This window comes from Bombina bombina, chromosome 10, assembly GCF_027579735.1.
Source record: "Bombina bombina isolate aBomBom1 chromosome 10, aBomBom1.pri, whole genome shotgun sequence".
Classification (NCBI taxonomy): domain Eukaryota; kingdom Metazoa; phylum Chordata; class Amphibia; order Anura; family Bombinatoridae; genus Bombina; species Bombina bombina.
In genome coordinates this window covers 16974662-17000187 of record NC_069508.1, presented here as the reverse complement: position 1 = coordinate 17000187, position 25526 = coordinate 16974662, and the positions used below count along the sequence as shown (strand labels likewise).

Sequence of the window (25526 nt, the reverse complement as noted above, 5' to 3'; positions counted from 1 at the left end):
CAGTGTAAATTTGCTGTCCCCTCAAAATAACTCAACACACAGCCATTAATGTCTAAACTGTTGGTAACAAAAGTGAGTACACCCCTAAGTGTAAATGTCCAAATTGGGCCCAAAGTGTCAATATTTTGTGTGGCCACCATTATTTTCCAGCACTGCCTTAACCCTCTTGGGCATGGAGTTTACCAGAGCTTCATAGATTACCACTGGAGTTCTCTTCCACTCCTCCATGATGACATCACGGAGCTGGTGGATGTTAGAGACCTTGTGCTCCCCCACCTTCCATTTGAGGATGCTCCACAGATGCTCAATAGGGTTTAGGTCTGGAGACCTGCTTGGCCAGTCCATCACCTTTACCCTCAGCTTCTTTAGCAAGGTAGTGGTCGTCTTGGAGGTGTTATCATGTTGGAATACTGCCCTGCGGCCCAGTCTCCGAAGGGAGGGGATCATGCTCTGCTTCAGTGTGTCACAGTACATGTTGACATTCATAGTTCCCTCAATGAACTGTAGCTCCCCAGTGCCAGCAGCACTCATGCAGGCCCAGACCATGACACTCACACCACCATGCTTGACTGTAGGCAAGACACACTTGTCTTTGTACACCTCACCTGGTTGCCGCCACACACGCTTGACACCATCTGAAACAAATAAGTTTATCTTAGTCTCATCGGACCACAGGACATGGTTCCAGTAATCCATGACCTTAGTCTGCTTGTCTTCAGCAAACTGTTTGGGGGCTTTCTTGTGCATCATCATTAGAAGAGGCATTATTCTGGGACGACAGCCATGCAGACCAATTTGCAGACCAATTTGATGCAGTGTGCGGCGTATGGTCTAAGCACTGACAGGCTGACACCCCACCCCTTCAACCTCTGAAGCATTGATGGCAGCACTCATACGTATATTTCCCAAAGACAACCTCTGGATATGACGCTGAGCAAGTGCATTCCACTTCTTTGGTCAACCATGGCGAGGCCTGTTCTGAGTGGAACCTGTCCTGTGAAACCGCTGTATGGTCTTGCCCACCGTGCTGCAGCTCAATTTCAGGGTCTTAGCAATCTTCTTATAGCCTAGGCAATCTTTATGTAGAGCAATAATTCTTTTTTTCAGATCCTCAGAGAGTTCTTTGCCATGAGGTGTCATGTTAAACTTCCAGTGACCAGTATGAGAGAGTGTGAGAGCGATAACACCAGATTTAACAGATCTGCTCCCCATTCACACCTGAGACCTTGTAACACTAACGAGTCCCATGACACCGGGTAGGGAAAATGGCTAATTGGGCCCAATTTGGACATTTCCACTAAGGGGTGTACTCACTTTTGTTGCCAATGGTTTAGACATTAATGGCTGTGTGTTGAGTTATTTTGAGGGGACAGAAAATTTACACTGTTATACAGGCTGTACACTCACTAATTTACATTGTAGCAAAGTGTCATTTATTCAGTGTTGTCACATGAAAAGATATAATAAAATATTTACAAAAATGTGAGGGGTGTACTCAATTTTGTGAGATACTATATATGCAGCAACCAATCAAAAGCTAGAACCTAGGTTCTTTGCTGCTCCTGAGCTTAACTAGATAAACCTTTCAGCAAAGAATACCAACAGAATGAAGTAAATTAAATGATAGAAGTATTGGAAAGTTGTTTAAAATTGTATTCTCTATCTTAATCATGAAAGAAAAATTTTGGGTTTCATGTCCCTTTAAGTGAGCACATATGCAATTTAGAGAAAGGTTTCCCCAAACATTTGGTTTCTGCACATTTTGATAAAAAACAGAAATATTAAAGATTTGGCATTTATGGTTATCCGGAAAGTTGATATTAATTGGAGGGAAGGTGATATTCAGAATGCTCTAGGCCGATTGGACATTAAATGGATCTATACTATAAATTCTCTAATACCAAACAGCCTCAACAAAGATTTTGAAATTCATCATTTCTTATAGGGGACCTATATATAAATTGTATTAAATTTTCTGATAACCAGGTGGTTACTAAATAGATACTAAGAGGCCGAATTATCAAATGTCTGTCGGACATGATCCGACAGTGCGGATCACCTCCGATAGACATCGCTGAATGCAGAGAGCAATACGCTCTCCGTATTCAGCATTACAAGAGCTGCTGGTGCAACGCCGCCCCCTGCAGACTCGCGGCCAATGGGCCGCCAGCAGGGGGTGTCAATCAACCCGATCGTACTTGATCGAGATGAATTGTGGCGATTCCTGTCCACCTCATCAGAGCAGACGGACAGGGTTATGGAGCAGCGGTCTTTAGACCGCTGCTCCATAACTTGTGTTTCTGGCGAGTCTGAAGACTCGCCAGAAACACGGGCCCACATGCTCCATATGGAGCTTGATAAATGGGGCTCTAAGTATAAAATGTTTCCGTGTTGATAATATAAAGTTTATCTTTTGTTTCTTGCATGAATGTCCATATGGCGAATAATGCACTTTACACCCTGTTCCAAATTATTATGCAAATTCTATTTCAGTGTCACAAAGATTACATTTTTTTTTTTTCAGTTTAACTCATGGATGGCATTGTGTCTCAGGGCTCTTTTGATCACTGAAAACTATCTCGGACACCTGTGATAATTAGATTGCCAGGTGAGCCCAATTAAAGGAAAAACTACTAAAGGAGGGTGTTCCACATTATTAAGCAGAGCACCATTTTCAAGCAATATGGGGAAGAAAAAGGATCTCTCTGCTGCCGAAAAGAGTGAAATAGTTCAATGCCTTGGATGAGGTATGAAAACATTAGATATTTCACGAAAACTTAAGCGTGATCATCGCACTATTAAGAGATTTGTAGCTGATTCAGAGCACAAACGGGTTCCTGCAGATAAAGGCACATTGAGGAAGATTTCTGCCAGATCCATGCATCGGATCAAGAGAGCAACTGCTAAAATACCATTACATAGCAGCAAACAGATATTTGAAGCTGCTGGTGCTTCTGGAGGACTCTACACCTTGATGTCCGTGGGACTCCAGAATCTTGCAACTGTGCATAAACCTTCCATTCGGCCACCACTAACCAATGCTCACAAGCAGAAACGGCTGCATTAGTCAGAAAAATACATGAAGACTAATTTTCAAACAGTCCTGTTCACTGATGAGTGCCGTGCAACCCTGGATGGTCCATTTGGATGGAGTAGTGGATGGTTGGCGGAACGCCACCCTGTTCCAACAAGGCTGCAACATCAGCAAGGCGGTGGTGGAGTCATGTTTTGGGCCGGAATCATAGGAAGAGAGCTGGTCAGCCCCTTTAGGGTCCCCAAAGGTGTAAAGATGACCTCTGCAAAGTATGTGGAGTTCCTGACTGACCACTTCCTTCCCTGGTACAGAAGGAAGAACTATGCTTTCTGTAATAAAAATCATCTTCATGCATGACAATGCACCATCTCATGCTGCAAAGAATACCTCTGCATCAATGGCTGCTATGGGGATAAAAGGAGAGAAAGTCATGGTGTGGCCTCCATCCTCCCCTGACCTCAATCCTATTGAGAACCTTTGGAGCATCCTCAGGCAAAAGATCTATGAGGGTAGGAGGCAGTTTACATCCAAACAGCAGCTCTGGGAGGCTATTCTGACATCTTGCAAACAAATTCAAGCAGAAACTGTCCAAAAACTCACAAGTTCAATGGATGCAAGACTTGTGAAGCTGCTATCAAATAAGGGGTCCTATGATAAAACGTAACGTGACCTGTTAAAATGTTCAAAAAGTTAAAATGTTGTTCAAAGTTTAATTAAAATAGCTTTTGATTTCAGTAAATATGCTGCAAACACAACAGATGACAATTTTCAGTTCTTTACAACCTATAAAGTGTTTTGAAACTTACTGTGCGTAATTATTTGGAACAGTGCATTGTAAGCTTTTTATTTTGAAAAAAAATACTGTTATCATTAGGAGGTTTGTTCAATAAAATTTGAATTGTACTCTTAATAGTTGATAACATGATACTTATGCTGACTGTTGCTTACATCAATTATTTAGGTAAATGAGAAATATATCATTGGCATAATAATTTGGAACAGGGTGTACATATTATTGTTTAACATTGCATATATATGATGATAAAATATATAATTAGGTTTATAATTTACATATTTATTCTGAACTTTAAATTTAAGGTCCTTAATTGGTATATAGATATTTTCAATGTATATAGGAAAATACCATTTCCAATAACAAATATTGGATTGGGAAAAAAAAATTTCAGGTCATGTGACTAATACCATACAAAAGACTCCTTCAGACATGCGCACTTTATTCCTTGACAAAGCTGAAATAAAACAGTGAAACGTACATCGGAACTTCTTCTACAAACATCCACGCCATCTACTGCCGGTTTCTCACATGAGGTGGAGTTTTGCCCTGTCGGTCTGAGACTCAGATGTGCGGAGTAGTTTTCTAACTATTCCCTATCCGCATCCATCCGGTTTTGTGGCTTACTCTACACAGTTTATTTGAACTGCCTCATATTGAGACTCCATAAATGTGATATTTATACAGTGCATTTGACGGTTTTATACCTTTTTAATATTTAATAAATTGTATACTTTCAAGCTATTTTATGGATGACTGTTTACCCACCAGGATAAAAGAGGGTGTGCGCATGAAATAGAGCAGATCTTAGTTCTATTAAACGTGATTAGTGAATCTTCACAACCACATATCACAACATTGTATTTACAATATTACGCTATGTTATACCCTTCTTCCATTTGAGGGACATCTGGAAATATCACTCCATATTATTACAACTAGAGTGGATGAAAATACTTTGGATTTCTACTTAAAGGCACAGTCCTGAACTTTTTAAGATCAAATATATTCTTTTTCTCTTTATTTGTTTTTTTGTTTTTCTTCACCAAGATCCCATTTATTGTCACAGATTCTTATAACATATAGGAGGCTTTATGAGTACAAACTGACCAGTGTTAGAACGGACAAATAAAACTGCATTTATTTCATTTTAACATCTTACATATTACAGGATCGTGCATACTTTCTAAAGTGAAGATGGAGGAAAATAATATCTTCACAAACAGCGGAACTGACATTGAAAACGGAAAAACAATTCAGTTTCAGTGTATTAAAGGAGTAGCTCCTGTGGGCGATCTAATAGCTACGTGTAACCATAAGAATATAGACTACCCGAAATGCGTTGCTGAAAGCAAGTATATATGGTTGTAAAAATATTTATATTTCTGTGTGGTAAAATCATTAAACTCATTAAATGAAAGATTTATAATTCAGATAGAGTGTACAATTAAAAAAATCCCAATTTGCATCTGTTATGAAATGATTTTTCTTAGTCTCCTTTGTTGAAACATAGCTGCTTTCCACAAGAGCATACTGAGGTAGGCTTAGAGCGTGCATGAGTATTTTGCACTATATGGAAGACATTTGCAACAATGTTTGTAATTATCGCAGAGATTTCGCAACTTGCTGCTGGTTTTTTTAAACCCGGCGTTATCCGCAAAAAGGTGAGCTTAGAGCAAAATTTAGCTCCACATCTCACCTCAATACCAGCGTTGCTTATGGTTGCGGTGAGCTGCTAAAACGTGCTCGTGCACAATTTCCCCATAGGAATCAATGGGGCAGAATCGGCTGAAAAAAAACACCTGAAAAAAAGCAGCGTTCAGCTCCTAACACAGCCCCATTGATTCCTATGGGGAAACAAAAGTTATGTCTACACCTAACACCCTAACATAAACCCGAGTCTAAACACCCCTAATCTTACACCTATTAACTCCTAATCTGCCGCCCCGACATCACCGACACCTACATTATACTTATTAACCCCTAATCTGCCGCTCCGGACACCGCCGCAACCTATATTATCCCTATGAACCCCTAATCTGCTGCCCCCATCATCGCCGACACCTACATTTTATTTATTAACCCCTAATCTGCCGCCCCCAATGTCGCCGCCACCTACCTACACTTATTAACCCCTAATCTGCCACTCCGGACACCGCCGCCACCTATATTATCCCTATGAACCCCTAATCTGCTGCCCCCAACATCGCCGACACCTACATTTTATTTATTAACCCCTAATCTTCCGCACCCAATGTCGCCGCCACCTACCTACACTTATTAACCCCTAATCTGCCGCCGCCAACGTCGCCGCCACTATAATAAAGTTATTAACCCCTAAACCTAAGTCTAACCCTAACCCTAACACCCCCTAACTTAAATATAATTTAAATAAATATAAATAAAATTACTACAATTACCTAAATTATTCCTATTTAAAACTAAATACTTAACTATAAAATAAACCCTAAGCTAGCTACAATATAACTAATAGTTACATTGTAGCTAGCTTAGGGTTTATTTTTATTTTACAGGCAACTTTGTATTTATTTTAACTAGGTACAATAGTTATTAAATAGTTATTAACTATTTAATAACTTCCTAGCTAAAATAAATACAAAAGTACCTGTAAAATAAATCCTAATCTAAATTACAATTACACCTAACACTAAACTATCATTAAATTAATTACCTAAATTATCTACAATTAAATAAAATAAACTAAAGTACGGAAAAAAAAAACACTAAAATTACAGAAAAAAATTAAATAATTACAAGAATTTTAAACTAATTACACATACTCTAATCCCCCTAATAAAATAAAAAAAAATAAAAAAAAAAATAATAAAAATCCCTACCCTATACTAAATTACCAATAGCCCTTAAAAAGGACTTTTTGCGGGGCATTGCCCCAATGTAATCAACTCTATTAACTGTAAAAAAAAAATATGATACCCCCCCAACTTTAAAACCCACCACCCACACACCCAACCCTACTCTAAAACCCACCCAATCCCCCCTTAATAAAACCTAACACTAACCCCTTGAAGATCACCCTACCGTGAGACGTCTTCACACAGCCGGCACAAGTGGTCCTCCAGAGGGACAGAAGTCTTCATCCGATCTGGGCAGAAGAGGTCCTCTAGATGGCCAGAAGTCTTCATCCAGGCGGCATCTTCTATCTTCATCCATCCGGAGCGGAGCGGGTCCATCTTGAAGCCAGCCGACGCAGAGCATCTATCCAGACCGATGACTACACGACGAATGAAGGTTCCTTGAAATTACGTCATCCAAGATGGCATCCCTTGAATTCCGATTGGCTGATAGGATTATATCAGCCAATCGGAATTAAGGTAGGAAAAATCCTATTGGCTGATCCAATCAGCCAATAGGATTGAGCTCGCATTCTATTGGCTGCGGTTTAGGAGTTAATATATTTATTAAAGTGGCGGCGATGTCCGGTCGGCAGATTGGGGTTAAAAACTTTATTTAAGTGTTTGCGATGTGGGGGGGGGGCTCAGTTTAGGGGTTAATAGGTAGTTTATGGGTGTTAGTGTACTTTTTAACACTTTAGTTAAGAGTTTTATGTTACGGCGTTAGCCCATAAAACTCTTAACTACTGACTTTTAAATGTAGTAGGAGTCTTGACAGGAGAGGGTCTACCGCTCACTTCTTCCAAGACTCGTAATACCGGCGTTAGGCAAATCCCATTAAAAAGATAGGATACGCAATTGACGTAAGGGGATTTGCGGTAAGCTCAACGCTGCTTTTTAAGGCTAACGCAAGACTCGTAATCTCGCCGTATGTATTTCCTAAATTTGTCACAATACCATGTGGCTACAGCATAAGTTCACTGGACTGTTCAATGCCAGCTTTGGATTACATAAATACCTTCTTTTTTTTAATTTAACGGTTTTGTGGACACCCTCAGTGACTGCAAAATGTGAAGTAAATGAGTTAAATGTTTCTGCTTTATTAACTATTGAAAAAAAAATGCACTTTTTAATATTATAATATAGGCAAATGGTTAGCCAAACCTCACGTTCACATTGCTAGGAAGCATTGCGCTCACAAGAGTGCACTTCCATAGGCTTCTATGGAAGCCTCGTTCTGATGCCTTCACAAATGGCATCAGAACCTCGCACAGCAAAGGCGGTAAATTGCGCAGCGATGGGCAGCAGTTAGTAAATATATATGTATATGAATATATACATTCATGTGTTAATGTGTATAATATATATATACACATAAATATATAAGTATAGATTCATATATATTTATATGTACATTGCGGTCTATGGGAACACACAGACTATTTTGAGGGCACTTTTAGAAAATTAACCAGAAATCTAATCTCTCATTAATTTTCGGAGCGCTAATTGCTACCACAAGCTTGCTGAGCAATAGCCAGCATCTTGTAATGGTTGGTTAATTATCGTGCTCCTGCAAACTGGCAAATTTGCTTGTTTGCGGGTAGGGATGGGCGAATGTTTCGCAACATTCGAAAAACGGCACGAATTTTAACACATTCGTTCGTTCAAATCGAATTTCGAATGTGTACATAACATTCTAACATTCGATTTTCGAATGTTCGGTTTCGAATTTTATGATTACATTCGAAAATATTCTTTTCGAAAAATTCGAATTTAGATTGTAATAGTATTTCTAATGCTTTTTCTTTAAATGTAATATTCGAATTATGCAATATTCGAATTCTAAAAATTCGAATTTAGATTGTAATAGTATTTCTAAGGCTTTTTCTTTAAATGTAATATTCGAATTATGCAATACGTGTATTCGAATTCGAAAAATTCGAAATTAGATTGTAATAATATTTCTAATTTCTTTTCCTTTAAATGTAATATTCGAATTATGCAATATTCGAATTCGAAAAATTCGAATTTAGATTGTAATAGTATTTCTAATGCTTTTTCTATAAATGTAATATTCGAATTATGCAATATTCGAATTCGAAAAATTTGAATTTATATTTGAATTCAAAAAATTTGAATTTATATGTTTGTAATAGTATTTCTAATGCTTTCTTTAAATGTAATATTCGAATTATGCAATATTCTATATGGAAACATTCAAAATGATATATTTGTATCTATTATGTATCAATTTACTAGATTCCTGCCCTACCACATGAACTATTGAACTTCTGAATAGTATTTGTTAAATAGAATGTTAAATTCGAAATTTCGAATGTGGACATTCGATATAATTATAAACATTCGAATTCGAAAGTGACATTCAAAAACTGTAAATAACATTCGATTTTCGAATTTTTAAGAATATTCGTTCTTATCGACATTCGGATTTAGAATTCGAATTTCGGTAATAACATTCGTTCTACATTCGAAATTCGAAAATTTACACATTCGCCCATCCCTATTTGCGGGAGCGCGGTAATTTAGTGCTCCACTTCTAATCTAGCCCTTACTCTGTTTGTTTGTGCAGTTAAAACCATTACTCTAAAGGTGGGAAATGTGTTCAAATTTACACTCATCAATAACAATTGAGCAATGTCCTTGTCAGTTCAGTTGATTAATTTAAAGGGACATGAAACCCAAAAAAAAAATTTATGATTCAGATAGAGCATACAAATTTACAATTTAACTTCTATTATCCAATTTGCGTTGCTTTCTTGGTATACTTTGTTTAAAAAAAAACCTAGGTAGGCTCAGGAGCTCGGAGCTAGCTGCTGATTGGTGTTTGCACACATATGCCTCTTGTTATTGGCTTACAAATGTGTTCTGCTAGCTCCTAGTAAGGTATTGCTGATCATTCAATAAGGGATAAAGAGAATGTAGCAAATTTGTAGAAGTAAATTGGAAAATTGCTTCAAATTGCATGATCTGTCTGGATCATGAAAGAAAAATGTCGGGTTTTGTGCATCTTTAAGCATGTAGCTTCACTTTTGTTCATGGTCAGCTCTGACCCCATAAAAATAAAAATTATTTTTGTAAACTTCTGCTGGTTTGTAGCAGTAGCACTAGCTAATACTTTAACTATATTTACGTTTAAGCTGCAGCTCTTCTGCTCCTCTGCTGGGCCCGTGAGAATGTTTTCCATTGGAATAGGCAGGCAAATTATATTTCATTAACAAACTAATTGCAAATGATTAGTCCTAAACTGTTTTTGTTTGTGCACATTGCTAATATACAGTATGTATGTGTATATATATGTGTGTGTATATATATGTGTGTGTGTGTGTTTGTATGTATGTATATATGTGTATGTGTGTGTGTGTGTATATATATATATATATATATATATGTGTGTGTGCGTGTGAAAATATAACGTTTTATTTTTCACTTCATCATTAAAGAAAAATGCAGCGCTTTTCCTAAATTTGCCAATGGAAAAGTTATAAGTGAGCAGGAAGGCTACGGTTCTGGGTCTTCAGTGAAATTTGAATGCAATAAGAATTTTGTGATAACTGGGCCCTTACAAGCCACATGCACTAATGGATTGTGGTCGGATATACCGCAGTGTCTTGGTAAGTAAAGTGATATTTTATCAGATATCCTGTGCCCTTTATTATCATTAATGTGCAAATCACATGACGTTACAGGTCCTTGTACAATTTCTGAAGATGAACTCAACCAAAAGAATATCCAGCTCCGGATACCCAGTGATCTGACTAAAACTCATGCACATGGCTCTGAAGTTAATATTAATTGCAAGCCAAGGTTTCGTAGACCAAATCTACAGTTTCTTACGGGTGAATGCATCAACGGAAATATGATTTTTCCAAAGTGTTTTTCTGGACGTAAGTAGGATTTTCTTTTTAAAATTAGTCTACAAAAAAAAACTATCCATCTCATTGTATCCTGGGTTATTGGTTAAGATTATACACCATATAGTCCCTGTTATAGCATTTGTAACCACAAAGTCCTTAGTTAAACCGGGGTGTAGGATCTAACCCCAAAACTACCGGTAAAAATGAAGAATGGTGTGCTCTAATTCATTATGCAACTTATGCATGGGGGACACTAGATAACTATGAACTAGCTCGTGCACGTGAAGTAATCTGGGAGCAGGCACTGATTGGCTAGACTGCAAGTCTGTCAAAAGAACTGAAAAAGGGGCAGTCTGCAGAGGCTTAGATACAAGATAATCACAGAGGTTAAAAGTATATTATTATAACTGTGTTGGTTATGCAAAAATGGGAAATGGGTAATAAAGGGATTATCTATCTTTTAAAACAATAAAAATTCTGGTGTAGACTGTCCCTTTAAACTGTTTCTATCTTTAAAATAAAAAAAATGGTTAATATTGTTCTAAATTGATATGGTATATGACAAGGTGTTTGAATTGGAGGGGCTCAAAAAAAATAAATAAAGTAAATTATATCTATACTGTGTATATATATATATATATGTGTGTGTGTGTATGTGTGTGTGTGCAAATATACATATCATATTGGCCGCCAGTGACCCGGGGGGTGGCATCGCACAAGCATGCTTGTGCAATGATAAATGCGGACAGAGTATACTGTCGGAATTTAGCGAGGTTGAGCAGACATGATTCACTACAGCCCGCCCGACATCGCTGAATGCCCACAGCATACGCTGTCAGCATTTATCATTACACAAGCATTTCATGTGAAATGCTTGTACAATGCTGCCCCCTGCACATTTGCGGCCAATCAGCTGCTAGCAGGGTGTGTCAATTATCCTGATCGTATGTGATTGAGATGATTGCTATGCGCTACCTCAGAGGTGGCCTATGAGTTAAGGAGCAGCGGTCATACGAAGGCTCGCGCAGAAACTGCTGCATTTGCAGCATGATAATTTGGCCCCTAAGTGCTATTGCAATGTATTTTCATTGTGCATTTGTTGAGTGTGTATATCTACTGTATTTACTAGTCCTTTACACTTGCAAGAAATATGTTTATAATTACTCAACACCAGGGTTTATGTTGTAGAAATTTGTCGCTTGAACCAAGAAGCAGTGGATGAGAACTTCCTGGAACTGCACCCAATTCATTATAGTGAAATATATTATGGAGAGGGGGATATTGTGCAATTTGTGTGTAAAGACGGCTATTACAATGACGATGACCTGAGCAGCGGCTGTGCTGCAGGACAAATAACGTATCCTCATTGCAAGAGAAAACGTGAGTAGAATTGGTCGGGAGAAAGGCCCTTGTTTGTTAAAGGGCATTAGTCAGTAATTGACGTACATTTTCTATAGGTGAATTAGATGGACATTAAATATAAAAAAATGTCTTATCAATTTATTAAGAAAGTGGCAATTACTGTTTAAATTGATACTAGCAGGAAATGTATGATTGTGCACAAGTAATTCACAGGAATCAGTTGTGCCTTTTCTCTGACGCACCTTCAGAAAAGTAAAAAAACAAAACGGTGTTTTAGCAATCACAGTAACATCTGTTTTCCAAAACAGCAACTAAAATATTTTATACATCAAGAGATAAGTTAAGTACTTTGTCTATATTAAACAGTGAACCTGTTTAGAAGCCTGTAGAACTATGGAGAGTTGTTTCAATATGGGATATCTGTACTGTTGCAGTGTGTGTGTTGTGTATTTCTATGTGTGTGTTTTGTGTCTGTTTGTATGTGTGTGTTTTTATGTGTGTTTGCATGTCTGTGTGTATTAGTTTTTTTGTGTGTATGTATCCATGTGTGTGTTTTGTGTGTGTGTGTATGTGTGTGCGTATGTGTGTGTGTTTATGTGTTTTGTGTCTGTTTGTATGTGTGTTTTATGTGTGTTTGCATGCATGTGTGTGTGTGTGTGTGTGTTTTTTATTTGTATGTGTGTGTGTGTTTTTTATTTGTGTGTGTGTTTTTTTGTGTGTTTGCATGCATGACAGAGAAATGTCTGCTACGCCCAGGGAACCCCTCAGTTTTGTGTTCAGCCACTAGCAAAAATACAAACACTGAATTGTATATTGTAAATATGATTTTTTTTCATGAGCCCAAGTATAATATGTGCATCGCCTTCACATACTTAAAAGCAGGGAACACCCCTGTTCTCTCTTTTCATGGTAAAAACATTTTAGAGAATCTTGCAAGCCTAGAGAACTTTATAATGATCAACGACTCACCATCATGTAGAGAAATCACCCAGAATCTTTCGTGGGGGGGGGGCATTATACTGTAATGTATTCTGTCTTTGTTTCACATAAAGAACCTTACAGTTAGATAAACAGCTCTCAAGCTAAAATTTGCTTTTCTTAAACTCTTTGAGGGACATCACAGTACTGAGACTTCTCATATAATGTCACCAGACCAGAGAATCAGGCCTCCTCCCACACATATCTCTTTATTCTTCTACTTGTACTACTACTATAGTAAATCTCATTATTTAAAGGGACATGAAACCCAAATGTGTCCTTTAATGAGTCAGATAGAGGGGCCGATATATCAATGTCCGTCCGACATGATACACTGTAGCTTATTATGTCTGACAGACATCGCTGAATGCCGACAGCATACACTGTAGCTTATCATGTCTGACAGACATCACTGAATGCCGACAGCATACACTGTAGCTTATCATGTCTGACAGACATCACTGAATGCCGACAGCATACACTGTAGCTTATCATGTCTGACAGACATCACTGAATGCCGACAGCTTACACTGTAGCTTATCATGTCTGACAGACATCACTGAATGCCGACAGCATACACTGTAGATTATCATGTCTGACAGACATCACTGAATGCCGACAGCATACACTGTAGCTTATCTTGTCTGACAGACCTCACTGAATGCCGACAGCTTACACTGTAGCTTATCATGTCTGACAGACATCACTGAATGCCGACAGCATACACTGTAGCTTATTATGTCTGACAGACATCAATGAATGCCGACAGCATACACTGTAGCTTATTATGTCTGACAGACATCACTGAATGCCGGCAGCATACACTGTAGCTTATTATGTCTGACAGACATCACTGAATGCCGACAGCTTACACTGTAGCTTATTATGTCTGACAGACATCACTGAATGCCGACAGCATACACTGTAGCTTATTATGTCTGAGAGACATCACTGAATGCCGACAGCATACACTGTAGCTTATCATGTCTGACAGACATCACTGAATGCCGACAGCATACACTGTAGCTTATCATGTCTGACAGACATCCCTGAATGCCGACAGCATACACTGTAGCTTATCATGTCTGACAGACATCACTGAATGCCAACAGCATACAATGTAGCTTATCATGTCTGACAGACATCACTGAATGCCGACAGCATACACTGTAGCTTATCATGTCTGACAGACATCACTGAATGCCGACAGCATACACTGTAGCTTATCATGTCTGACAGACATCACTGAATGCCGACAGCTTACACTGTAGCTTATTATGTCTGACAGACATCGCTGAATGCCGACAGCATACTCTGTAGCTTATTATGTCTGACAGACATCGCTGAATGCCGACAGCATACTCTGTAGCTTATTATGTCTGACAGACATCACTGAATGCCGACAGCATACTCTGTAGCTTATTATGTCTGACAGACATCGCTGAATGCCGACAGCATACACTGTAGCTTATTATATCTGACAGACATCACTGAATGCCGACAGCATACACTGTAGCTTATTATATCTGACAGACATCACTGAATGCCGACAGTATACACTGTAGCTTATCATGTCTGACAGACATCACTGAATGCCGACAGCATACACTGTAGCTTATCATGTCTGACAGACATCACTGAATGCCGACAGCTTACACTGTAGCTTATCATGTCTGACAGACATCACTGAATGCCGACAGCATACACTGTAGATTATCATGTCTGACAGACATCACTGAATGCCGACAGCATACACTGTAGCTTATCTTGTCTGACAGACCTCACTGAATGCCGACAGCTTACACTGTAGCTTATCATGTCTGACAGACATCACTGAATGCCGACAGCATACACTGTAGCTTATTATGTCTGACAGACATCAATGAATGCCGACAGCATACACTGTAGCTTATTATGTCTGACAGACATCACTGAATGCCGGCAGCATACACTGTAGCTTATTATGTCTGACAGACATCACTGAATGCCGACAGCTTACACTGTAGCTTATTATGTCTGACAGACATCACTGAATGCCGACAGCATACACTGTAGCTTATTATGTCTGACAGACATCACTGAATGCCGACAGCATACACTGTAGCTTATCATGTCTGACAGACATCACTGAATGCCGACAGCATACACTGTAGCTTATCATGTCTGACAGACATCACTGAATGCCGACAGCATACACTGTAGCTTATCATGTCTGACAGACATCACTGAATGCCAACAGCATACACTGTAGCTTATCATGTCTGACAGACATCACTGAATGCCGACAGCATACACTGTAGCTTATCATGTCTGACAGACATCACTGAATGCCGACAGCTTACACTGTAGCTTATTATGTCTGACAGACATCGCTGAATGCCGACAGCATACTCTGTAGCTTATTATGTCTGACAGACATCACTGAATGCCGACAGCATACTCTGTAGCTTATTATGTCTGACAGACATCGCTGAATGCCGACAGCATACACTGTAGCTTATTATATCTGACAGACATCACTGAATGCCGACAGCATACACTGTAGCTTATTATATCTGACAGACATCACTGAATGCCGACAGCATACACTGTAGCTTATTATGTCTGACAGACATCACTGAATGCCGACAGTATACACTGTAGCTTATTATATCTGACAGACATCACTGAATGCCGACAGCATACACTGTAGCTTATTATGTCTGACAGACATCACTGAATGCCGACAGCATACACTGTAGCTTATTATGTCTGACAGACATCACTGAATGCCGACAGCATACACTGTAGCTTATCATGTCTGACAGAAATCACTGAATGCCGACAGCATACACTGTAGCTTATCATGTCTGACAGACATCACTGAATGCCGACAGCTTACACTGTAGCTTATTATGTCTGACAGACATCACTGAATGCCGACAGCTTACACTGTAGCTTATCATGTCTGACAGACATCACTGAATGCCGACAGCATACTCTGTAGCTTATTATGTCTGACAGACATCACTGAATGCCGACAGCATACACTGTAGCTTATGTCTGACAGACATCACTGAATGCCGACATCATACACTGTAGCTTATTATGTCTGACAGACATCACTGAATGCCGACAGCTTACACTGTAGCTTATTATGTCTGACAGACATCACTGAATGCCGACAGCATACACTGCAGCTTATCATGTCTGACAGACATCACTGAATGCCGACAGCATACTCTGTAGCTTATCATGTCTGACAGACATCACTGAATGCCGACAGCATACTATGTAGCTTATTATGTCTGACAGACATCACTGAATGCCGACAGCATACACTGTAGCTTATTATGTCTGACAGACATCACTGAATGCCGACAGCATACACTGTAGCTTATTATGTCTGACAGACATCACTGAATGCCGACAGCATACACTGTAGCTTATCATGTCTAACAGACATCACTGAATGCCGACAGCATACACTGTAGCTTATTATGTCTGACAGACATCGCTGAATGCCGACAGCATACACTGTAGCTTATCATGTCTGACAGACATCACTGAATGCCGACAGCATACACTGTAGCTTATCATGTCTGACAGACATCACTGAATGCCGACAGCATACACTGTACCTTATTATGTCTGACAGACATCACTGAATGCCGACAGCTTACACTGTAGCTTATTATGTCTGACAGACATCACTGAATGCCGACAGCATACACTGTAGCTTATCATGTCTGACAGACATCACTGAATGCCGACAGCATACACTGTAGCTCATCATGTCTGACAGACATCGCTGAATGCCGACAGCATACACTGTAGCCTATTATGTCTGAAAGACATCGCTGAATGCCGACAGCATACACTGTAGCTTATGTCTGACAGACATCACTGAATGCCGACAGCATACACTGTAGCTTATCATGTCTGACAGACATCACTGAATGCCGACAGCATACACTGTAGCTTGTTATATCTGACAGACATCACTGAATGCCGACAGCATACACTGTAGCTTATCATGTCTGACAGACATCACTGAATGCCGACAGCATACACTGTAGCTTATCATGTCTGACAGACATCGCTGAATGCCGACAGCATACACTGTAGCTTATCATGTCTGACAGACATTGCTGAATGCCGACATCATACACTGTAGCTTATCATGTCTGACAGACATCACTGAATGCCGACAGCATACACTGTAGCTTATTATGTCTGACAGACATCACTGAATGCCGACAGCATACACTGTAGCTTAGGTCTGACAGACATCACTGAATACCGACAGCATACACTGTAGCTTATTATGTCTGACAGACATCACTGAATGCGGACAGCATACACTGTTGCTTATCATGTCTGACAGACATCACTGAATGCCGACAGCATACACTGTTGCTTATCATGTCTGACAGACATCAATGAATGCCGACAGCATACACTGTAGCTTATCATGTCTGACAGACATCACTGAATGCCGACAGCATACACTGTAGCTTATTATGTCTGACAGACATCACTGAATGCCGACAGCATACACTGTAGCTTATTATGTCTGACAGACATCACTGAATGCCGACAGCATACACTGTAGCTTATTATGTCTGACAGACATCACTGAATGCCGACAGCATACACTGTAGCTTATTATGTCTAACAGACATCACTGAATGCCGACAGCATACACTGTAGCTTATTATGTCTGACAGACATCACTGAATGCCGACAGCATACACTGTAGCTTACCATGTCTGACAGACATCACTGAATGCAGACAGCATACGCCGTAGCTTATCATGTCTGACAGACATCACTGAATGCCGACAGCTTACACTGTAGCTTATCATGTCTGACAGACATCACTGAATGCCGACAGCATACACTGTAGCTTATCATGTCTGACAGACATCACTGAATGCCGACAGCATACACTGTAGCTTATCATGTCTGACAGACATCACTGAATGCCGACATACGCTGTAGCCTATTATGTCTGACAGACATCACTGAATGCGGACTGTATACACTGTTGCTTATCATGTCTGACAGACATCACTGAATGCCGACAGCATACACTGTAGCTTATCATTTCTGACAGACATCACTGAATGCCGACAGCATACACTGTAGCTTATCATGTCTGACAGACATCACTGAATGCCGACAGCATACACTGTAGCTTATCATGTCTGACAGACATCACTGAATGCAGACAGCATACACTGTAGCTTATCATGTCTGACAGACATCACTGAATGCCGACAGCATACACTGTAGCTTATCATGTCTGACAGACATCACTGAATGCCGACAGCATACACTGTAGCTTATCATGTCTGACAGATATCTCTGAATGCCGACAGCATACACTGTAGCTTATCATGTCTGACAGACATCACTGAATGCCGACAGCATACACTGTAGCTTATTATGTCTGACAGACATCACTGAATGCCGACAGCATACACTGTAGCTTATTATGTCTGACAGACATCACTGAATGCCGACAGCATACACTGTAGCTTATTATGTCTGACAGACATCACTGAATGCCGACAGCATACACTGTAGCTTATTATGTCTGACAGACATCACTGAATACCGACAGCATACACTGTAGCTTATTATGTCTGACAGACATCACTGAATGCCGACAGCATACACTGTAGCTTATCATGTCTGACAGACATCACTGAATACCAACAGCATACACTGAAGCTTACCATGTCTGACAGACATCACTGAATGCAGACAGCATACGCCGTAGCTTATTATGTCTAACAGACATCACTGAATGCCGACAGCATACGCCGTAGCTTATCATGTCTGACAGACATAACTGAATGCCGACAGCATACGCCGTAGATTATCATGTCTGACAGACATCACTGAATGCCGACAGCATACGCCATAGCTTATCATATCTGACAGACATCACTGAATGCCGACAGCATACACCGTAGCTTATCATGTCTGACAGACATCACTGAATGCCGACAGCATACGCCGTAGCTTATCATGACTGACAGACATCACTGAATGCCGACAGCATACGCCGTAGCTTATCATGTCTGACAGACATCACTGAATGCCGACAGCATACGCCGTAGCTTATCATGTCTGACAGACATCACTGAATGCAGAGAGCATACGCCGTAGCTTATCATGTCTGACAGACATCACTGAATGCCGACAGCATACGCCGTAGCTTATCATGTCTGACAGACATCACTGAATGCCGAGAACATACACTATAGCTTATCATGTCTGACAGACATCGCTTAATGCCGACATACACTGTAGCTTATCATGTCTGACAGACATCACTGAATGCCGACAGCATACACTGTAGCTTATCATGTCTGACAGACATCACTGAATGCCGACATACACTGTAGCTTATCATGTCTGACAGACATCACTGAATGCCGACAGCATACACTGTAGCTTATCATGTCTGACAGACATCACAGAATGCCGACATACACTGTAGCTTATCATGTCTGACAGACATCACTGAATGCCGACATCATACACTGTAGCTTATGTCTGACAGACATCGCTGAATGCCGACAGCATACACTGTAGCTTATCATGTCTGACAGACATCACTGAATGCCGACAGCATACGCTGTAGCTTATTATATCTGACAGACATCACTGAATGCCGACATCATACACTGTAGCTTATCATGTCTGACAGACATCACTGAATGCCGACATCATACACTGTAGCTTATGTCTGACAGACATCACTGAATACCGACAGCATACACTGTAGCTTATGTCTGACAGACATCACTGAATGCCGACAGCATACCCTGTAGCTTATCATGTCTGACAGACATCACTGAATGCCGACAGCATACACTGTAGCTTATCATGTCCGACAGACATCGCTGAATGCTGACAGCATACACTGTAGCTTATCATGTCTGACAGACATCACTGAATGCCGACAGCATACACTGTAGCTTATTATGTCTGACAGACATCACTGAATGCGGACAGCATACACTGTTGCTTATCATGTCTGACAGACATCACTGAATGCCGACAGCATACACTGTAGCTTATCATTTCTGACAGACATCACTGAATGCCGACAGCATACACTGTAGCTTATCATTTCTGACAGACATCACTGAATGCTGACAGCATACACTGTAGCTTATCATGTCTGACAGACATCACTGAATGCCGACAGCATACACTGTAGCTTATTATGTCTGACAGACATCACTGAATGCCGACAGCATACACTGTAGCTTATCATGTCTGACAGACATCACAGAATGCCGACATACACTGTAGCTTATCATGTCTGACAGACATCACTGAATGCCGACATCATACACTGTAGCTTATGTCTGACAGACATCGCTGAATGCCGACAGCATACACTGTAGCTTATCATGTCTGACAGACATCACTGAATGCCGACAGCATACGCTGTAGCTTATCATATCTGACAGACATCACTGAATGCCGACAGCATACGCTGTAGCTTATCATATCTGACAGACATCACTGAATGCCGACATCATACACTGTAGCTTATGTCTGACAGACATCACTGAATACCGACAGCATACACTGTAGCTTATCATATCTGACAGACATCACTGAATGCTGACAGCATACCCTGTAGCTTATTATGTCTAACAGACATCACTGAATGCCGACAGCATACACTGTAGCTTATCATGTCCGACAGACATCGCTGAATGCTGACAGCATACACTGTAGCTTATCATGTCTGACAGACATCACTGAATGCCGACAGCATACACTGTAGCTTATTATGTCTGACAGACATCACTGAATACCGACAGCATACACTGTAGCTTATCATATCTGACAGACATCACTGAATGCCGACAGCATACCCTGTAGCTTATCATGTCTAACAGACATCACTGAATGCCGACAGCATACACTGTAGCTTATCATGTCCGACAGATATCGCTGAATGCTGACAGCATACACTGTAGCTTATCATGTCTGACAGACATCACTGAATGCCGACAGCATACACTGTAGCTTATCATGTCTGACAGACATCACTGAATGCCGACAGCATACACTGTAGCTTATTATGTCTGACAGACATCACTGAATGCCGACAGTATACACTGTCGGCATTTAACATTGCACAAGCAGTTCACCTGAACTGCTGTGCAATGCTGCCCCCTGCAGATTCCGCTAGCAATGGGTGTCAATCAACCCGATTGTATAGGATCGGACAGATTGCAGACCGCAGCCTATGAGGCAGCTGACCAGTTATGGAACAGCGGTCATAAGACCGCTGCTTCATAACTGCTGTTTCCGGTGAGCCTGAAGGCTTGTGTGGAAACAGGGGCCAGAGCATGTGATTTTAAACAACTTTCAAATGTACTTCTATTATCTACTTTGTTTTGTTCTCTTTGTATCCTTTATGTTGAAAGGGATACCAAGGTAGGCTCAGGAACTGCCATGTTTTCAGCTCATCCAATGGATTCAGCTAGCTCCCAGTAGTTCATTGCTGCTCCTTCCACAAAGGATACCAATAGAATGAAGCAAATTAGACAACAGAAGTAAATTGGAAAGTTGTTGTACAATATGTATCTTTTAAGAAACAAATTGGATTTCATGTCCCTTTAAGGTTCAGTTTAACATACATATAATTTAAGCTTTTATCTGCTATCCTCTATTGTTGATAAAGAGCTCACTTTCCTGTTGTAGCAAATTGTCATCTAAATCAAGTCAAACTGGAAGAAAATTTCCTGGAATTGGATCCATCTCACATACGCTACAGCATCTATGAAGATGGGGACAATGTGCAATTCATTTGTACACAAGGGTTTTACAATGACACTGAGCTGAAAGGCAATTGCTTTAAAGGAGAAATTTCCTACCCACAATGCAAGAGGAAAGGTGGGTAGATCCTCTAAGAATTAGCGCAATCTGTTACCAGGGCACTCTTAGGGCTCCTAGTTAGTTGGGAAACATTAAATGAAAGGGACTGGTCCCATTAAAAACAAAAGAACCCTTACTTAACTTGCAGATCCTGTAAGAAGTTAATGTTAACCAAACCTAACCACTCTTAGCATAGGGCATACAGCGCATTTGCCGGTGGGCCGGGACCAGTTTTAGGTCAGGGCCTGTTGCTTAAGCACCGCTCAATCAGTAGCATTACTATTTGTGCATGATTCTGTTAGACAGGTCAGGGTCGGTCCACCCTGTTTAGGTGAATGTTATTTTGAGTATCTGTGACTACACAAGCTGATGAGCAATAAGCAGTTATTCTTGACATAAATGTGAACTTCAATAGCTTACATTTTTATTGCATTTCAATTTTTTACTATTTAATTACAGCCAATTTTGACAGAAGGATGTTACAAACATTAAGGGCCAGATTACAAGTTGAGTGCTCACATCAATTTTATAAATGTGTCCAAAATGCCCCCAAAATCAAGGAGCCGTTTTAACAAGGGCTGAATGGCCCCTGATCCCCCTGTTTCGTTCGAGCCTTCAGGCTCACCGGAAACAGCATTTAAGAAGCAGTCTTAAGACCGGTGCTCCTTAACTAGGCTGACAATATTGCCGCTTTAAAAAGAAACACATATGAAAAATACATATGTCAGGGCTGTTTCAAGAAATGTTTTGTGTAAGAACCCTGACATATGTATTTTTCATATGTGTCCCTATTTAAAGCGGCAATATGGTCACTCTATCCTTAACTAGTCCGCCACCTTTAAGGTGGCGGACAGCAGTCATCCTGATCGCATACGATCGGGTTGATTGACACCCCCTGCTAGCGGCCGATTGGGGCGGCATTGCACAAGCAGTTCACCAAAACTGCTTGTGCAATGTTAATCCACCATTTGATAATTTTGACCCCTGGTGTTAGTTTTTTTTCTTTTAAAAAAAAAAAATGCATTTAGCCGTTTTTGGGGGATAAAATCGGTAGCTGTGGGTTGTTAGAAAAAAAACAGTACTGAAAAGTGCTTTTACATTGCAGTCTATGAGAACTGTGTGTTCCTAGTAAATACATATGATTATATACAAATATATTTACAGTATGTGTTAATATGTGTAATATATATATAGTCATTTACATATATATTTTAAATATGCTGTCGTCACTGCGCTACTTACCCCCTGCGCTGCGCTTTGGTTATGTGCCGTGTATGACGGTATCAGAACGAGGCTCCCATTGGAGTCTATGGAAGCACACTTGCTTTTATCGCTTTCAAAAAAGCGATATTTAGCACTCCACGTGTAATCTGGCCCTAAAAGTTTCTGTAAATCAAACTAGTTTCATTATATTTGTGAGTTTTGGGGAATCGTTGAATAACAAAAGGCGGAGTAGGCTGCTCTTCCTTAAAATTCCCGGCACAATTTTTGGGTCCCAGTCCGGCCTTACTGCTTTTCATGCTGCTTTTTTTTGCCTCTGTTGAAGTGTTGGCATTGTATGACCCAAAACGTGAGCAGAGAGACGACAACGTGAGCGTGCGCCGTTAATCTAGCGTTACAGCTTCCCATTGGCACTATGCTTTAGGAACAGGGACAGGTGGAGAGGAGGACTTTAGCTTGTTATACATAGCAATATGTCTTTATAGCTTGTAAAAAGATTTGCACAAGGACATTATCAGTATAGCGACCTGCACGCTTGTTTTGTTACTGATTGTACTAATGTTTCTTTTCATGGATTGAGTATTTGTTTTGTGATGTTGCATCCAATATGGCGGGCGACGTCAGTGAGTTAGTGCCATACACAAAACCTGTGTTCGATTCTAAAACTGTTTGGGTCCTTAATAATAATTTGGAAAGTTTTGTCTTGGGTCTATCAGTTACTTTGATGGTTGATAATTGCTGTGGAATTTAATAACTGAAAATGGCCCCATAAATGAGTTGTTAAAGGGATATGAAACCCAAACATTTTCTTTTGCGGCTCAGACAGAACAGAACATTTTTTAAAAGTTTCCAATTTACTTCTATTATCAACACGTGCACTCTCCTGAGCGTATGTCCCTGCTTTTTAACAAAAGATACCAAGAGAAATAAGAAAATGTGATAATGGAAGTAAATTAGAAAGTTGTTAAAACTGTCATGCTCTGTCTGTATTGGAAAAAAATGGGTTTCATGTCCCTTTAAGTATTGAAAATTGGGCTTGTGATCAGCTAAACAGGACATATTAAAGGGACACTGAACCCAAATTTTTTCTTTTGTGATTCAGATAGAGCATGAAATTTTAAGCAACTTTCTAATTTACTCCTATTATCAAATTTTCTTCATTCACTTGATATCTTTATTTGAAATGTAAGAATGTAAGTTTAGATGACGGTCCATTTTTGGTGAACAACCTGTATTGTTCTTGCTGATTGGTGGATTCATTTATCCACCAATAAAAAAGTGCTGTCCAGAGTTCTTAACCAATAAAAAAAAAGCTTAGATACCTTCTTTTTCATATAAAGATAGCAAGAGAACAAAAACAAATTGATAATAGGAGTAAATTAGAAGGTTGCTTAACATTGCATGGTCTATCTGAATCACAAAAGAAAAAAAATGGGTTCAGTGTCCCTTTAAGTATAGGGGCATATTTTCACTGAAAAGATAATGAAAAATGTGTTTCCCAATAAATAATGATCAAGTCAACCTCAAAAAGTACTTAACAGCAGCTGTTAACGTAGCTAATTATAAAAAAAATAGATCAACTGCATATTTTATTTTACAGACATTTGTCGCCTTGATGAAGAAAAAATTGAAGAAAATTTCCTGGAAAAGGAATTTGATGTAACCATTTATGATGGAGACGTCGCGTACTTCAGATGTAAACCAGGATTTTATAGCAACACTGAACTGAAAGCAATTTGTGCAAAAACAGAACTGTCCTATCCCCAATGCATAAGGAACAGTGAGTTAACTATTGTACTGTAATACATATCTGTAACGTCTGCAGAATTAATAGAGATCATATTTGTTCTGATATGAACAGTTTAAGGCATCGTCTTAGGGGAGATAGAACCCCATAGGGTAAGAACCTTGTGTACGCTAATGGGCCACCCAGAATACACATTTATCTATCCAGTCAGACTGCCATAACAAAGACAACATAACAAAACACAAACATTGACATAAACCAGTTTGCAAGCACATTCCCTAGCTGTTACAGGGGTTTTCAAACCTGTCGTCAGACCTCCCTGACAGGCCAGGTTTTCTGGATTACCTTAGGTTACAGCAGTTATTTCACCTGTGGTCTAGTTCAGATATCCGGCCTGTTCGGGAGGCTTGAGAATAGGTTTGAAAAACCACAATCTGTTGCTTTTCCGTCACTAGTGGTTCTCGGTTGATGTGCGAAATATCATGTACTGGGCACCTGACGCAGTTATTGGTGATAATGGCAGGAACGCCCACTAACAAAGCACAGGTGACGCGATGCTCAGTTTCATATACAATTTCACCTTGACTTTAGGCCCCTCACCAACCTCATGATTGTCAATATCTAGATAAGCCACCAATCAGCAAGCACAACCCAGATGCTCAACCTAAAATGCTTTCATTCCTGTTTTTCAAATAAAGATACCAAGAGAACGAAGAAAAAATGCTGATAATTGGAGTAAATTAGA

General features: G+C 39.9%; 1 protein-coding gene across 1 annotated transcript in view; it reads left to right on the top strand.

The window, feature by feature from the left end:
• LOC128641196 (uncharacterized) overlaps positions 1 to 25526 on the top strand; it is a 287350-nt gene that overhangs the window by 254776 nt on the left and 7048 nt on the right. The window contains exons 27-32 of the mRNA XM_053693763.1: positions 4999 to 5178; positions 10162 to 10332; positions 10408 to 10605; positions 11764 to 11955; positions 21640 to 21831; positions 24635 to 24814. Coding sequence (XP_053549738.1) covers positions 4999 to 5178; positions 10162 to 10332; positions 10408 to 10605; positions 11764 to 11955; positions 21640 to 21831; positions 24635 to 24814 — 1113 coding nt within the window. The remainder of the gene's footprint in view (positions 1 to 4998; positions 5179 to 10161; positions 10333 to 10407; positions 10606 to 11763; positions 11956 to 21639; positions 21832 to 24634; positions 24815 to 25526) is intronic.